The following is a 17,962-nucleotide window of genomic DNA, read 5'->3' as shown; positions in this document are numbered from 1 at the left end:
CTTGAGAATATCTGGTCAGTATTTCTCCTGTGTGTCTAACCCAGAGTATATGAACCACTGTAAAGTCCTTTTATTGCAGCCTTACACAGCATTAGTTAAAAATTTTAAAACAAGCAAACAAACCCAAAACCAACAGACCCCAGAAGGAAGCCCCATATTCACAATCATATGGACCACAGCAGAAGGAAAGTAATGGCATGAATACTGTTTGAATGAATTTATTTGAAAGACCAAACACATGAATTCACTTATCTAATTCAACTTTAAACTATGCTCTTCAGAGCAAGCACCTAGAGTAATTTTGTACATTACTGGAATATGACACCAAAACTAAATTCACTTACTTATTCAGGATGTCAGACACTTTCTGAAGTGTAATTGAGTATATTGGAACTCTTCAGTAAAAGTTCCCATATCCATAATCTCACTTTTTTAACAACACACTTTATGATCTTTTGGTAATAAAACTAGTTGTAGAGGTAAAAAATTATAATAGAGAACCTTAAAATTTGATGTCTTAATGTTATTATAAGCAACAAATTTTAAAGACAAAATTAAACCTTTGATTTAAAACCAAGAAAAACTATTCCATTTGAAGCAAAGACCATCTCCAGCCCACACAAACCAAAACCAGGTGTTACTTAATTACTTTTATTATAAACAGAAATGCAAAATTTTTAAGTTGTAGGTATTTTTATTAAAGCTAATGAAATTAGTCCAACAGTTCACAAGATCTGGGCCTCTGCACAAGTGATATGCATGCAAGCAGAGTGTAAAAAACCAACCATTTAGTATAGAAATAGATAAATTTTTTTTTGTCTCAACATACTAGTTTAGAGTAAACAGTGATTTATGTAACAAAAAACCCAGGTTCTAGAGAAGAGGATGAAATGCAGCAAAGATACACAACCCCCACTCTACATATTAATACAGTACCTGGGTGCTGAATCTGTGAACATCAAAGGCACTGACTAGATCAATGGAAGACATGGAGGAAGAGCGACTATAGGGCTACCAGAGACAGACAAAGAAAAAACCAAGTAATCAGAACAAAGGCACAACAGAGCATCCAGTACCAACTTGCAAGCACAAGATAATGAAGAAAATGAAAACAAAAGCACCATAAGAAGCAAGCACAGTGGCAAATACTGATTTCACACACCTATGATGTATTATGCTCCCAGTATAGCCCTAAAAAAGGCATAGTATTTCAAGTAACACTAAAAGAAGTCAATTGATCCTAATGCAAGAGACTGTATTTTTTTTCCTACCAATTAAATTAATTTTGGTGAAAGTATCTTAATCGCACCAAGGTTAGCAAGTTGTTGGTTTTTTTCTTTATAATCTCTAACTGACAAGCTTGATACAAATCAAGAGTATTCTAAATAGATAATGAAATCAGTTTTTTTTTTAGCAAAGACAGAAAACAGTCCTTTTCCAATTCCTGCTACTTCAATTAAAAATGAGTAAACCACTGAAAGTTATTCTAGAAACATCTAAAAAATCTTACCTATCCATATAAAATAGTATATACAAATACAAGTCAGCCAATTATACAGAGGAGATCATGAGAAATATCTTACCTTTTGGACAAATCTATGAGTCCCCACAGCAGAATATGCATCTCCGGGAGGTAAGGATATTGGCCAGTATAATCTGACCTTTTCACTTTGGGACTGCAACAAAATAACTTTCATTATTGGTAGTCAGCTGCTAATGGATGGACTATGAAAGAGTGAGGCACCTTCAAACTTTATAGTGGCTACAACTAATGCTGTCTATGACAGACATGAAGTTGTCATCCTGCTGGAGTTCTCAGGAAGCAAATGGGCCTGGAAATTGAATCACCCATTTATCTATACTTCAAGGTATATTTCCAGGTTAAGCAAAATAGATTGGCATCATCACAGATGTTGCATCCATGTAGTAGTACTACAGAAACTCAAAATTTTTACCTTCTCCTAAGAGACCCCAACATAGATAAACTATGTTGGGTACTATATATTCACTAGGCAGTCTTATAATTCTTAACCAAGTCATTGTATTCACTATATTCATAAGCCAAAAACATTTTAAGACAAAGGAGGCATCACTTTATTATTCCCTCTCATTTTATACACTACTATATTTTCTCATATTCCATATATTCCATCACACACATCCCTTTTTGATCCTTGTCACTGAAGAGTATTCAAGAAATGAGTTAGAGAAATAGCCAGAGCCTACACAATTTTTAAACAAGACCAAACACCAATAGAACTATGTCTTTCCTATTTCACATACTGCTACAGTCAAAAGAAACTTCAGAGCAATAATTAGGTTTTGGAAAATAGCTGCATCATTAGATATTCTTATTTACCCAGAGTATCAGTTACATATAAAGATAAGTTTTATACAGGACTAATACATTTATTTAGGAGTTAGAAACCATAGACAATCAATTAGCTTAACACTTATACTATCCCTTTCTATGCAAGCTGTCAAGTCACTTTCTCAAAATTAGTGTTAAACAATTATATTTAATTGTAAATATTATATAGTGAATCCCACTTATAAGTGTCAATCTAAAATATCTAGAGCTTCAGGAGATGTGCCCCAGGACTGATTAAGTCACAGAAGTCTTCCATGAAGTGCCCATCATTAACACATTTTTCAACTATCAATACCTGTTCTTCCATTTTATCCTGTCTATCAAGAGCAGCTTCAACAGCATCAAAGAATTCTTCTTCATTAATCAGACAATTAGGACCCTCCTAGAGCATAAGAAACAAAACTAGCTCAAGATTTTGGAGACATGAGAGCTCCACTTAAGTTCAATATTAGAAATAGCTATTTATGTATTATGCGTATAAATATTTTCACCAATATTCATATATTAGAATTCATCTGAAAACTCTACTTCTTAAAGGAAGTTATTTCCTTTAAGTACAATTTAGGGATACTTAAATAAACAAGCAAAAACCTCAGGGAACCGAAGACTGAGTAACAGTGTCAATATACTTGATATGAGATTTAGGCTTTAATTAAAAAATATCTTCTCTTTAAAATGTTTAATGTACGTAAGTAACTATAATAACATAATTGTGTATTTAGACTGCTTCCAAGTATTCCATTGCCTTAGGGTGAATTTCAGATATGTGCTCAAAGCACAACAAGACAAAATCCTGTGGATCACTATTGAGAATTCTTGGAAAGAACAGTTTAACAATAAACAGCAGGTAGAGTTGATTCAATTATTAAAAACTTGTGTCCACTAAGTAAAATGGTAATTTAGGAAAACTAGGTTTACTGCTTTTATTGTACTGTAAAACAAACTAGTCCAGCAAATTTCAAAAATCTACTTTACATCAGGGATATCCTGGGAGAAGCAGTTTAGTTCATAACCAGGTAGACAAAGTCCAACTTCCTATCCATTCTTTTCTTTTACAGTGCCTCAGCCACAACAGAGAACATAAGCTCAAATACCTTTTAAATATCTCAACATATTAATGCTATTTCTCAGGCTATGATTTGTAAGTAGAAACATGCTTAATTAACATAAATAAAAGAATCAAGTTCTTAAAAGTTATGCAAACTGCTTTATAGGTGCATTACTTTGCGTTATTGTTCAGAAAGCAGTTTAAGAGACTCAGACTTTAATTAAATAACCAAACTGAGGACGAAGTTGATAACATATGCCATTTAACAGATGAAGCAGAACCTAAAATAATTTAATTTATCAACACATTTCAAGTGGCAGTGACAAGTTAAAAATCAATTCAAACTAAACTTCACATTCTAGGACAGCCTCTGCAGTCAGGACTTTCATATTTGCATTACATATCTAGACAGCTGGCTAATTAAAATGTAAGAGTACACAACTTTCAAATGAGAAATATAAAATGTGCAAGAAAAATAATTAAAAAGTCAGCAAAAATAGATGTAAGCAAAATGCTTTAGACAAAAGTAGAATAGGAAACCCGAGGTGAAGACAGACTTCTATTCTCAAAACACTGAAGGATTTTGATTCTTCATTTAGTTTCAGTTTCCAAGGCAGAAAAAGTGGCATGAACGCATTGCACAAAGACCTTGATTTACATCCACACTCCGTTGAGAAACAAACTAATCTTCAAAAGCTTTAGCATTTTTTAAAATTTCAAAAGCAGAATTTGTACCTCATAGTCTGGCCCTCCGAAGTGGGACTTTTTCTTCAGTTCTGTCACAGCATTTTTGTATGCTCCTTCAATTCTTCTCCTTTTCTCTATTTCCTGTAAAATTACATAATCATTTAAAGCAGCAAGAATATATTGACTGATAATAGTCTGTATGATAATAAATGGAATGATCAGTCTAAGTTTTATTCCCGAGGAACAATTGCAGAGGTGCTGATTTTCTGATTTTATTTGAATGCATGCATTTATGTGCCCTTATAGATGCATATATAATACAAAGCTCGGGGAGCTAGCTACCTTGAGCATAACTTCTCTAAATCACATGGAATAAACTAGATCAGCAAGAAAAACCTGGTATCTAGTTTAATCATAGCTATTCATGGTTTGTTGAGGGTCAGCAGTGTGGGCGAGACGGGGGGTAGCACGGTCGGGACGGACGGAGACGAGAGATCTCTGAAGCCAGGTCGTGGAACTTGCAGTTTATTGCCAAGGACGTGGGTACAGGGCCCTGCTGGGAGCTGCCAGCTGCAGCTCGGAGCAGGCCTGGGAGACGAGAGGGGTAGAGAGGATGAGAGGGTAAGAACGTAAAAGGCAAGAGCTAAGAGCATAGAAAGGTAAGTAAGAGTAAGAGAGCAAGAGTAAGAGTGCGAAGTTCCCGTTATAATAAAATAAATCATCTCCTGTGTTGAATATTCTGATTCTCACTAACCAATCTAGTACAACACACAAATCCTACAGCATTTACATACAGCCTATAGGAATCACTACATTTCCATACTGTGCTACATTTTAAACCCTAAAAACTACTCTTCGGACCCCTTCTGCCAAGCTGGCAGGGTCTGCTCAGACCCTTGGACCTGCCTGCTTGCAGAGGGTCTTGTATCATCAAAAGGGGATTACCTTCAGCCAGCCACACCATTGTTTTCCCGTTGTTCAGTAACTAAGGGATCTCAAAGCTTGCTTTCATTTCAATCTCGCTTATAGTTTCTATATTCTCAAAATCTTTTGCCAGGCAATCATATTTGTAAGGCTTTCCTGTTTCATCTTCCCCAACAAGCATTGCCTGAAATGTTATGAAGAATATTCTGGGAGTGTCCTAGGGTGATGTTATGATGCTTGTATCCCCAGTTGTGTGTTCTGTTTATGCTGGATATTATATTCTGTGCCTTCAAGACTGGCTGAGAGCGAAGGTGGGAAGAAGAAGAAGCACAGAGTTTTGTTATCAAGAACTAGACTCACTCCTCCACAGTCTACTGGAACACTGTTGTTGTCTGGGCACAGACGGGGCAGAACACCACATGTATTGCACTAAATAGTTTATTTAGTTGTTGTTTTTGCATATGGTGTTTGATAATCTGCACTGATCACATGGTCTTCCCCCCCCCCCCCCCCACCCCACCCCAGCCGTGGTGGTAGTGGTTTGTCCCAGGTTTACTCCTCCCCTTGCCCCCTCCTCACTTGTACCCCATTGGCTGTGGTCCTCTTCCTCCGCCCCCCCCATTCCCCCAGGTTTAAAAGTCTTCTGCCATGAGGCATTCCCTTTCTTTTTCTCCTGGGACACTACCTCCTTCCCATCTAGGATCCCCTGGAGTAATTCTACAATAAAGGTGTAGGACTGTTGGTCCCAAGAGGAGAAGAGAGCCTCCAGTCTTTTACTCTGTCTTTGTAAAGGCTGCAATGGGCCAAGGGTCCAGAGCTAGTCAGATCAGACCTGGCCCTGGAGAAACCAGCAAATTTACAACCGTGCTCTTTTTGCTTTTTAGTTAGTTAGTTACTTTAGCTAGCTAAGGCAATCCGAGCTTTCCCTGGACTGTTTTTCTTTCCTTTTTCTTGGAACCATTTGAACCTGCTCCAGACCAGGAACCGGGAAAACACCAAGAGTACGCACTTTGTAGCTTGCCTGGGCCTACTCTGCAGCCTTTCCTAGCGCCGGAGGGACTGATAACAGAGCAACCACCGACCAGACCAGAGAGACTTTCTGAATTTGTCATCTCTTCAGAGCTGCAAATGAGTTTTGTCATCCAGTATCGTTCATTTTATGTGCTGGGGAGAACTTTGCCTGTTAAATAAACAGGTTTTTTCCACTTCTCTCCTAAGAAATTTATTCCTGAACAAGGTGGAGGGAGGGGATGCATGAGTTTACTTTCTGGAGGGTCCCCTTTTGGAGGTTTTCTCCCAAATTTGCCCTAAACCAGGACAGGGAGTTATTGAAAAACACCTGAAGGACAATGCAGTCACTGATCACAGCCAGCAGAGGTTCATGAGGGGAAACTCCTGCTTGTCAAATTTAATTTCCTTTTATGACAAGGTAACCCACCTAGTTGATCAGAGAGGAAACCAGCTGATGCAATTTTTTGGGATTTCAATAAAGCTTTTGATACTCTTTCTCACACTATCCTTCTGGATAAAATGTCCAGCACACAGCTGGATAAACACATCACACACTGGCTTGTACTAAATGGGGTTACATGAGGCTGCTGACCAGTCACAAGTGGCATTCCATAGGGCTCCATTTTAGGGCCAGTTCTCTTTAACATATTCATAAACAACTTGAATGCGGGCCTAAATGATATACTGAACAAGTTTTCAGGCAACACTAAATTGGGAGGAGCTGTCAACTCCCTTGAAGACAGAGAAGGCTAAACCATCCCTCTGCAAGATGGAGGCTATATAGTTTTGTGAAGTAGCAGGACTCTCAATATTCATATTTGTGTTTTGCTGCCAAGTAAAACATGGTTCTGAAGCTAGTGAAGTGCCAAGGCTGGAGAAGGAAGGAGAGAAAGCTGAATTACAATAGCACTTAGACAACTTGTAAAACACTCATTGCTTTTACCCACTGACAGAGATCCTGTTTTAACTGACACACCTGCACAGCACGGAGACTGCGTAGTGAATCTGCTGATATATAAAAGACAAATCTGATGCTGCTCCTTTCAATTCTTCTAGCTGGTCTTTTACAGATGCTGAACAGACCTACAAGAGCTTTAAAGACCTCCCAGATAAGACACACACGAATGGCTGCCCAATTTAATATAATTTTCCCCTTTAACGTCTCAGAGAAAACATTCTGAATTTTATCATCTTCTAATATTTATTTCTTTTTCAGAGCGACATAAGCATCTATCCAAGAAACCCGAGAGTACACATATCAACATCATTCTCCTCCTATATCTATTTATCAGATGACAGAGTAATTATTTTTTGCTCAGGCTCATAGTTATAGAAGAGACTTTTACAGAGCCATGTTTAGTTAGTAAAACAAGGCAAAAAAACCAAAACAAAACAAGGCCTACAACTGAAGTGGAATAAATAGTGTTAGCAAAGGTCTGAATATATTCAACTGCCATTTTAAAAATCTTGTGCAGGGTGTAGGTGTCAAGGTGTTGGTTGTGAGGGGCTGCAGGAGTGGCATATGAGGAAGGTGGCCAGGGGCTGTCCTGTGTCAAACAGGCTCCAAAACAGACCAACCACAGGACATAGCTGAACCCATCCACCACATGCATGGAATCTCTGTGGAAATGTATTTAAGAGCAAAAAACAGCCCAGGGAGAGAGGAGAGGGAACAAAAAGGGAGAAACAGAGGGAATGCCAAGGCCAGAAGAGAATGATGAGGAGGAGTTCCAGGGCAGAGAATATATCCACACTATAGTCCATGAAGGACCCTGCGCTGGAGCAGAGGGACATTTCCTAAAGGAACCATGTTCCATGGAGGACTCACAACGAAAAGGAGTTTTCCCACAGGACTACAGCCCTGAAAAGGACCTGTGCTGGAGCAGGGGAAAAGTGTGAGAAGAAGTGGCATAGATTAAGTGTTTTGGATTGACCTCCAACCATCCATTCCCCACCCCCCACCCCCACCACACTGCATTCCTTGGGGCTAGAAAGCAGGGGTGTAGAGGAGCCTGCAGTTAAAGAGGGAAGTTGAGCCTGGGAAATGGGGGAAGAAAACTGTTTTAGTGTTTGTCTTTTTGTTTCCTACTAACTGTACCTATTTTAATCAGCAACAGATTTTCTGCCAGGATAAAACTCATAAGCAATCTTCCTATCTTTCTCTTGACTTGCGAGATTTCTCATCCCGTTTCTCCCCCACACACACACTCCAGTCCTTCTGGATGAGGTGTGGATACGACAGTCTGGTCAGAGAGAGAGAGAAAGCAAAATACGGCCTTGGTTCTACACAAGTTATGAAAGTTATCAGAGTGCTAAACACGGACCTACTTGCTCCATTTGATATTAGACATATAGCTCAAGTATTGTTCCAACCTGTGCAACTTAAAGCTTTTCAGGACAATTGGAGGCAGGTTGCTCAAAGGGTTGCAACAGAGAACATGCAAGTGCCTCAGAGGGATCCTAAGTATTACATGGGGGTGGATGTTCTCATGGGGGAACACGCCTATTCTAATCCTGATCTTCAGGCTACGTGGGACCCTGCTGTTCTTGAGCAGAGTCAAAGGGTAGGGTTTTTAGCATTGCAAAAAACTATAGAAATGGCCGCTCCCAAGCCACAATATGTGACAATAACTCAAGGAACAAAAGAACCATTTCTACCATTTGTTGAGAAACTTGCAGCAGCCCTGGAGAAACAAGTTGAGGATGATAACTTGAGGCAGCTTTTATGCAAACAATTAGCAAGGGACAACGCAAACAACAATTGCCAGGAGATCACAGATGCTCTTCCAGGTGACCCAACACTAACAGACATGGTCCAAGCATGTTCCAAAGTAGGTACTGTAGACAACAAAATGTCTGCTCTGGTGGCTGCCTTACGGCCAGGCCAGTCATCCTCGGGGAACAGACAACAGAAAAAAGGAAAAAATAAGAGCAAGAGAAAACAGGGAACACACAAGCAGACAGAAATGAATACCAATTTCTTGTATTTTAAATGCTTAAAGGCAGTACGTTTTGCAAACCAATGTAAGTCTAAATATCATGCCAATGGCCAGCTTTTGGTAGGCCCGGGAAACAGAAAGATGAGCGCACAGAGGAAATGCGCTCTGACACAAGTGATTCCTCAGGGCATGGCACCGGCACAGGCCTGCTCAGCCAGCTCAGGGGCAGCACCCATGGCTCAGCTGGGGTGTATGTACATACTGCAACCGCAGTCATCTTAGAATCCTGTTGTGTACATAAGGCTCCTTTGGATGTGTTTGGACCTTTAGGGCAAGGACTGAGCGCACTGCTTGTGGGAAGATCTAGTGCCACCCTCCAAGGAATCTTTGTGCACCCAGGTGTCATTGACTCTGACTTTACCGGTCAAATTTGTGCCATGGTTTCCACGCTCACCTCCCCCTGTCACTATTGCAGCAGGGACTCGGATTGCTTAACTTGTGCCTTTCCAGTCGTGTCCCCGGGGCTGACCAGTGGACTCGTGGGGATGGTGGCTTAAAATCCACAGGACTGCAACAAGTCTTCTGGTCTGCAGATATTTCTTCTCAGTGACCACCAATGACACGTACCCTGATTCTACTGGGTGCTGGCTCGCCAGAGATCTGGCTTCGAGGTTTGATCAACACAGGGGCTGATTTGACGGGCATCTCCTTCCCTGTGTGACCTCCTACATGGCCTTTGTTTTCCATAGGGTCAGCCATCCAAGGGTTGGGGGGTGCAACGCAGACCTTTGTAAGCCAAATGGTCTGTGCTGATCAAAAACATGGATGGGCAGACAGCTGCAGTTTGGCCCTATGTCACTACAGCTCCAATCAATCTCTGGGGGTGGGATGTTTTGGCAGCCTGGGGGGTACGGATTGAGACAGATTTTTAATTGGGGCCACTGTGCTGAAGGGTGGAAAATATCCTACGCTGCCTTTACGGTGGCTGGTGGAAAGACCCATCTGGGAAAACCAGTGGTCCCTGACAAAAGAAAAATTGGCTGCCCTTCATGAATTGGTTCAGGAACAACTTCAACAGGGACACATTGAGCCTTCCACTAGTCCCTGGAATAGTCCTGTCTTTGTGATAAGAAAAAAATCTGGGAAATGGAGGCTGTTACAGGACCTCTGGAAAATTAATGTGATGATGAAAAGCATGGGGGCATTGCAGCCTGGTATGCCCGCACCCACCATGCTCCCTACAGGATGGGAAATCTTGATCGTTAATATGAAGGATTGTTTTTTCACAATTCCTTTGCATCCTGATGACAAACCAAAGTTTGCCTTCACAGTGCCTGCAATTAACAATGCTGAACCTGTGCAGAGATATCAATGGAAAGCTTTGCTGCAGGGCTGTAGAAACAGCCCAACTATTTGTCAATGGTATGTGGCTCGGGCCTTGTCTGGAGTAGCAAGCAGTTTCCTGATGCATATGGTTATCACTACATGGATGACATCCTGGTGGCAACATCCACCCAGGATGAGTTGCTGAGGATACAGCCTCAGCTGTTCGCTGCTCTGCATTCTTATGGGCTGCAAGTGGCTCTGGAGAAGGTTCAACAGCATCCTCCTTTGAAATATCTGGGAGTCAAAATTCTGGACCAAACTGTTCAGCATCAAGAGGTGCAATTCTCGGATTCTATTAAGACTCTGAATGATGCCCAGAAATTGCTGGGCATCATCAGTTGGTTGCGTCCTTATTTGGGACTAACCGCAAAAAAATTGTCCCAGCTGTATGATATTTTAAGGCAGAACTCTGACCTGAGATCACCTTGAAAATTGACTCCTGAGGTGCGACAAGCACTGGAGGAAGTTCAACAAGCTGTTTCTGCTTGTCAGGTTCATTGAGCAGATCCTTCCATTGATATCACTGTCCTCATTATCAATCCAGATTTTCATCCTACAGGTATCATTGGCCAATGGAGTGACAAATGATCTGATCCCTTGCACGTTTTGGAATGGGTCTTCTTGCCCCATCAACCGAAAAAGACAGCACCCACATTGTTTGAATTGATCGCTCATTTGATTTGCAATTAATGGCAGCAGATCTTGCAAAAATTATTCTTCCAGTACAACGGGAAGACTTTGAATGGAGCTTCATCAACAGTGCTCCTTTGCAAAGTGCACTGCAAAACTTTTCAGGGCAGGTTGCCTATCATCTGCCCGGTCATAAGTTACTGCAGTTGGCAAAATCAACCAATCTGTCTCTGCGGCCAAAAAGTAGTCAGGTGTTGGTGCAAGGACCCACCGTCTTTACTGATTGTTCTGGAAAAATGGGGAAAGCCATTGTTACTTGGAGGGATGAATCTGGATGGCAAGTGCTGGAAGGCCATGAGTCAGGTTCAACCCAACTGGTTGAGTTAAAGGCTGTTGCCATGGCATTCCAGAAATTTTCTCAGGTGCTGCTGAACTTGGTCACTGATTCTGCCTATGTCGCAGATATAACCAAACATTTGGATTGTTCACTTCTGAAGGAAGTCAATAATGCAGTTTTGTTTCAGTTATTGAAAGCCTTGTGGTGTGCAATTCAGACCCGAGTTCATTCGTATTACATCTTGCACATTCAGAGTCACGCCAATTTACCAGGTTTCATAATGGAAAGTAATGCCAGGGCTGACAGGCTAGCTAACTCTGCGTGGCTAGTGCCTCAGCCCAACAAGATTGCGCAAGCCAAACCATCGCATGATTTTTTTCCATCAAAGTGCACATACTCTGCAGAAACAGTTTCAGTTAACGCCAACTGAGGCTCGTGCCATTGTTATTTCTTGCGCTGACTGTCACAGACTTGCTGCACCTTTACCAGCGGGGGTGAACCCCAGAGGCCGAAGAGCCTTGCAGCTTTGACAAACAGATGTTACTCACATTGCTGAATTTGGCCGCCTCAAGTATGCGCATGTGTCTATTGATACCTTCTCTCCTGCTATGTGGGTATCTGCTCACAGTGGAGAAAAGGGCCGTGACCTGATTGCCCATTGGAGAATGGCTTTTGCAATTTTGGGAATGCCTTCTTCTGTGAAAACTGATAATGGCCTCGCCTGCATCTCACAGAAGACGCAGCAGTTTTTGCGCTTATGGGAAGTCTCACACAAACTTGGTATCCTGCACTCTCCAACGGGCCAGGACATTGCTGAACACGCTCATGGTACTGTAAAACATATTCTGGATAAAGAAAAAAGGGGAATGCCTGGAGAAACCCCACACAGTAAGTTGGAAAAATCTCTATATACAATCAATCATCTTACAGTGCCACAAAATTCAAACAATCCTGTCATTTTATATCATTTTCTCTCGTTTCACTCTTCAGGTGAGACCCACCTGCCTTGAGCGAAAGTCTGGATATGAGACCTAACCACTAATAAGTGGGAGAGCCCATGCAACCTTATCACTTGGGGCCGCAGGTATGCATGTGTTTCCATAGATACTGGGGTACGGTGAATACCTGAGAGGTGTGTTCGCCCTGTGACACCAAAACAGAATGTGACCAACAGGCAACCTTCAAACGATGATCAAGATGCTGACCATCAATCAGATGGCCCCTCCACGAGTGGGGAATGAACATTCTATCTTTTCTGTTTCTGGAAAAGGGTTGTTGACAAGTTAGACTGCCAGTTCTTTGAGCAGACTAACAATGTTTGGTTACTGTATTAGAATAGATAACTGATTTTAAGATTAACAGTGTATTTCTTGTAAGAGGGAACCACAAGACTTCATGTTGGTAAATATGTTGGAAATCTCTCTGACCATCCTAAGTCAGTGTCCAATTGAGGTTCTGATTGGTAACTGGCAACTACTAGAGGAACCTCTGGAACTGTGTTTGTTCTACTTTCTGCAAGGGGCCCTGCAGAGGATTACAAACACTGCCTCCTCCTTTAAACAAAAAGGGGGACCTGTGGCTATGACAGTCTGGTCAGAGAGAGAGAAAGCTAGATAAGTTTTCCCATGAATCGGTCTGTGAAGCTTTAGGGAGCTGGAGAGATAAATGCTAATCAAATATTAAACAATCTGCGGGTGGTGTTTTTTAACAAGTGGTTTTTCTCATAAAGTTGTTTACAGATGGGTGTCTCCTTAATTAGCCTATCATGTGAAATGTGTTGATTAAATGACCAATCAAGTCCACCTGTAGCGAACCAAGGTATAAAAATGAGAGGATTGAATAAAGGCTGCTTTTTAGCCTTTGCCTTCTGATCTGACTCTGTGTCATTTCTGACTCAACGGTGACAATGGGATGCTAAGTGAGCAGTTGGGTGGGGATTTGGCTGTTTGCCAAGGCAGATCCACCACAATTTTATACCATTTAATTCACTCAAAATCTCCTAATCTAATAAGCTAGGAATTAGAGGAATTCAAACAAAAAGGTTATTTTATATTAGAATTATAGTACTTCATCATCAGTGTGCTGTAATCCCCAGAAAGTTTCACTGACAAGTGTGACAAAGTTGCATGTCTACCAAGGCAGAGAAATTTAAAATCTCCAAGTGACCCCCATTAAAACATATTTACTTATGCTGTAGGAGTGCCTATGAGTAAGAATCAGGGGGAAGGCTCACAAGGCAGATATCCTGGTGAGAGTCTGGTATAGAACACACAACCAGGATGAAGAGGCAGATGAACTAATCTCTAAGTGTCTCTGATGTTTCACAATCATCAACCCTTGTTCTTGTGGGAGACTAACTTGCCAGATGTGTGCTGGAAACTCACCACAGCAGAGAGGAGGCAGTCTAGGAGGTTCTTGAAGTATGTGGAAGAGAACTTCCTGACAGCCCTAGTAAGTGAGTCTGATACCAAAAGGATTAATTCAATTTTTACTGTGCCTGTGAACTTTTAGTAGCAAAACAAGGCATGGAAAAACTGCTTTCCCAGCAAGGATGGTTGGAAGATAAGAAGACGACATCTGGCTCAAGACTGTAGTGACAGAAAAAACAAGGACTGAACCTGGGAACTTGGGGTGGGTTTTATGGTAATGGGTGAATTGTAATTTGCGTGTAGCAACTGTATATAAGCAGCACTTGTAAAATCATGTCTGCATAGGGTTAGAAGTATCCCCTGTGGTCAGAGGCTGTCTTGAGCACAGCGACCACGATATGATAGAGTTTTCAATACTTGGTGAAGTAAGGAGGGGCGACAACAAAACCTCTACCCTGGACTTCTGGAGGGCGGACTTTGGCCTTGTCAGGACACTTTCAAAAAAGTCCTCTGGTGAACAGTCCTTAACAACAAAGGGGTCCAGGAAGGCTGGACATACTTTAAGAAAGAAATCTTAAAGGTTTAGGAGCAGTCTGTCCCTATGTGCTGAAAGATGAGCTGTCAGGGAAGACCAGCCTTGCTGAATGGGGATCTTTTACAGGAACTCAGGGAAGAAAGAAGGTTTATGACATTTGGAAGAAGGGCAGGTAACTCAGGAAGAGTACAAGGATGTCATTAGGTTACATAGAGAGAAAATAAGAAAGGCAAAAACTCAACCAGAACTCAATCTGGCTACTTCTGTGAAAGATAATAAAAAAGGTTTTCATAAATACATTAGCAACAAAAAGAGCACCAAGGAAATTCTCCATCCTTTTATTGTACATGGGGGGGAATAAAGTCACCAAGGATGATGCAAAGGCTGAGGTACTTAACACCTTCTTTGCCTCAGTCTTCAACAGTAAAACCAGTTATCTTTAGGGCAACTGGCACCCTGAGCTGGTAGACAGGGATGGGGAGCAGAACAGCCCCCTTGTAATCCAGGAGGAAGCAGTTAGCAACCTGCTGAGCCACTTAAGACACTCACAAGTCTGTGGGACCAGATGGAATTCATCTGAGGGTGCTGAAGGAGCTGTCAGAAGAGCTCGCCAAGCCAATGTCCATCATTTATCATCAGTCCTGGCTCACTGGGGAGGTCCCAGATGACTGGAGGTTGGCCAATGTGACGCCCATCCACAAGAAGGGTCAGAAGGAGGATTTGGGGAACTACAGGCCTGTGACCCTGACCTCAGTGTCTGGCAAGGTTATGGAACAGATCATCTTGAATGCTATCACATGGCGTATAGAGGACAACCAAGGGATCAGACCTAGCCAGGATGGGTTTAGGAAAGGCAGGTCCTGTCTGATCAACTTGTTTTCCTTTTATGACCAGGTGACCCACCTAGTGGATGAGAAGAAGGCTGTGGATGTTGTCTACCTGGACTTTAGCAAAGTCTTTGATACTGTCTCCCATAGAATTCTCCTGGAAAAGCTGGCAGCCCATGGCATGGACAGGTACACTCTTCATTGGGTTAAAAACTGGCTGGGTGTCCAGGCCCTGAGTGAGTGTGATGGTAAATAGTGTCACATGTGGTTGGCAGCTAGTCACTAGTGGGGTTCCCCAAGGCTCAGTATTGGGACCAGTCCTGTTTAATATCTTTATTGATGATCTGGAAGAGCAGATCAAGTGCACCCTCAGTAAGTTCAGACTTCACTCAAGTTGGGCTGGGAGTGTTGATCTGCTGAAGGGTAGGAAGGCTCCACAGAGGGATCTGGACAGGCTGGATTGATGGGCCAAGGCCAGTGGTATGAGATTCAACAAGACCAAGTGTTGGGTCCTGCATTTAGGCCACAACAATCTCATGCAGTGCTATAGTCTTGAGAAAGAGTGTCTGAAAACCTTTCCAGCACAAAAAAGGACCTGGAAATGCTGATCAACAACAGCTGAACATGAGCCAGCACGTGCCCAGGTAGCCAAGAAAGCGCATGCCATCCTGGCCTGTATTAACAATAGTGTGGCCAGCAGGACAAGGGAAAGGGTTGTCCTACTGTACTTGGCCCTGGTGAGGCCACACCTCAAATGCTGTGTCCAGTTCTGGACCCCTCACGACAAGGACATTGAGATGCTGGAGCAAGTCCAGAAAAGGGCAACAGAGCTGGTGAAGGGTCTGGAGCACAAGTCTGATGGTGAGAGGCTAAAGGAGCTTAACCTGGAGAAAAAGAGGCTCAGGGATGACCTTATCAATCTCTACAACTACCTGAAAGGAGGTTGTAGCCAGGTGGGGGTTGGCCTCTTCTCCCAGGCAACTAGTGACAGGACAGGAGGACATAGTCTCAAGCTGCACCAGGAAAGGTTCAGGTTGGACCTCAGGAATAATTTTTTCATGGAAAGGGTTGTTAAGCGATGGAATGGAATGCCCAGGGATGTGGTGGAATTATCATCCCTGGAGGTGTTCAAGAAACAACTGGACGTGGCACTTCATGCCATGGTCTAGTTGACAAGGTGGTGATTGCTCGAAGGTTGGACTCAATGATCTTAAAGGTCTTTTCCAACCTAAATGATTCTGTGATTCTGTATGAGTGAAAGTGAATTTTAGGTTTGAATTTTTAACTGCTTAGAGCTGAAAACAAGTGCTTTCAAGTTAGCCCACAGAAGAAGAAAAATATGACAACTAATTTAAACCAAATTCTATACTAACATATTATTCTGTAATAACATATACTAACCTACTGACAAGAAAAAAATCACTTCATCCATGCTGTAAGCAAACTGTGATCAGCAAGAATGAACTGTGTTTACTTAGTCTGGAATAGAGAAGGCTTCTATGGGGGGGCTTAATAGTAGCCTTCCAATACCTCCAAGGAGGTCATCAACAAACTGAGCCAGACTCTTCACAACGGTCTATAGTAGGAAGAGGAAAAACAGTAGGCAGATACTGGAATAAGAACTGCTCCAAGGGGATATATAACAGCAGCAGAGCATCAGAACAGGATGCTCAGAATTGCTCTGCGGTCTTCAGCCTTGGAGACTAGAAATCAGACTTGATAGATCCATGATCAACCTGATCTGATTCAAACTGTCCTTCCTTTAAGCAGGAGGTTGTACTAGAGATGGTCTCTTCTAACCTAAATTACCCTACAATCCTATGAACAAGCTTCAAGTCTTAGGTCTGCTATAATTCCTCAAACTACCTAGATGATGCAATAAAGTAAATGTTGACAGAAGTCACAATACAGTTAGATAGGACCGGGTCCGACATATAGACAAAGAGCCAGGAGACATGGGCAAGGATTCAAACATGGTTGTACTTTGTCTGAATAACTTCATTCTTTGAATTGAGTACCACTAACACATATTGAGTTAGATTTGAAATGTGATATACACCATACGGAAATATGTTAAATTAAAAACAAGACAACAATGGCTAAAAGACTGTACAGGACACCAGCCAGTGATGGCAGAATTCTAGAAATCAAAGCCTGAAGTACAACCTAGCCATGTTTCTAGCATATCTCATCTGAAGAGAGAAGACACTGCTCCTTTCAAGTTGCTATAGTGGTTGAGTAGGCTTACCATGAACTATCACTGTCATAAGAATAACATAATATAATATCAGCCCAGCCCCACCCCAAAAATTACCCAATTAGTATAAAACATGACTTAAATTAATCTCTTTAGTCTCCTGAAGGTAAGTGAAAAACCTGTATCTTAGACCTTTAAAGTTAGAAGTGATTGTTCTCCTCAGTTCTGTCACCTGTCCTGGGGTGACTTTATGATGCTTGTATCCCCATTCATCTGTTTAGCCCAGAAATAAGTTTTGCACCTTTAAGACTGGTTCCAAGAGCGAAGGGGGGGGGGGGGGGGGGGGGAGAGAAGAAGTGTGGAGTTTGTTATCAGAAACTGCACTTGCTCCCTGGGATCCTTCTCCTGGATTCTGTTGTCTGCAGCACAGACAGTGAGAAAGAGTTCTCCTTTGCTTTTTAGTTAGTTTTTAGCTAGCTGAGGCAAAGAAGTTCCCTGGACTGTGGTTTTTCTTTTTCTTGAAACTGTTTAAACCTGCTCTGGACTGAAAACCCAGAAGAGCACTAGCAGCTTGCACCTGTGGCCCACCGGGCCAGGCCTGGGCCACGACATTTCCAGCACCGGAGGGACTGATAACAGACTGGGTGAGCCAAGCTGCAACCCATGAAAAGGACTTTCTGAGTTTGTCATCTCTTTGGAGT

The 17,962-nt window shown here is 42.0% G+C and overlaps 1 protein-coding gene across 29 annotated transcripts in view; it reads right to left on the bottom strand.

The window, feature by feature from the left end:
• The window catches only part of LOC132341420 (ceramide transfer protein-like), a 218,126-nt gene that overhangs the window by 33,987 nt on the left and 166,177 nt on the right, over nt 1–17,962 (bottom strand). For 25 of the 29 annotated variants that reach the window (XR_009490196.1, XR_009490188.1, XR_009490189.1 and 22 more), the window contains 4 exons: nt 4,155–4,247; nt 2,667–2,753; nt 1,584–1,676; nt 937–1,011 (listed from right to left, as the gene is read on the bottom strand). Coding sequence is in view for 18 of the 29 variants with exons in the window: in XM_059872980.1 (XP_059728963.1) it covers nt 937–1,011; nt 1,584–1,676; nt 2,667–2,753; nt 4,155–4,247 (348 nt within the window). In the remaining 11 variants the exon portion in view is untranslated. The remainder of the gene's footprint in view (nt 1–936; nt 1,012–1,583; nt 1,677–2,666; nt 2,754–4,154; nt 4,248–17,962) is intronic. The other 4 variants (XM_059872970.1, XM_059872976.1, XM_059872972.1 and 1 more) reach the window with 3 other exon arrangements.

The sequence above is a fragment of the Haemorhous mexicanus genome, chromosome W (assembly GCF_027477595.1).
Source record: "Haemorhous mexicanus isolate bHaeMex1 chromosome W, bHaeMex1.pri, whole genome shotgun sequence".
In the NCBI taxonomy this organism is placed as follows: Eukaryota; Metazoa; Chordata; class Aves; order Passeriformes; family Fringillidae; genus Haemorhous; species Haemorhous mexicanus.
This window is presented reverse-complemented; position numbering and strand designations above follow the sequence as displayed.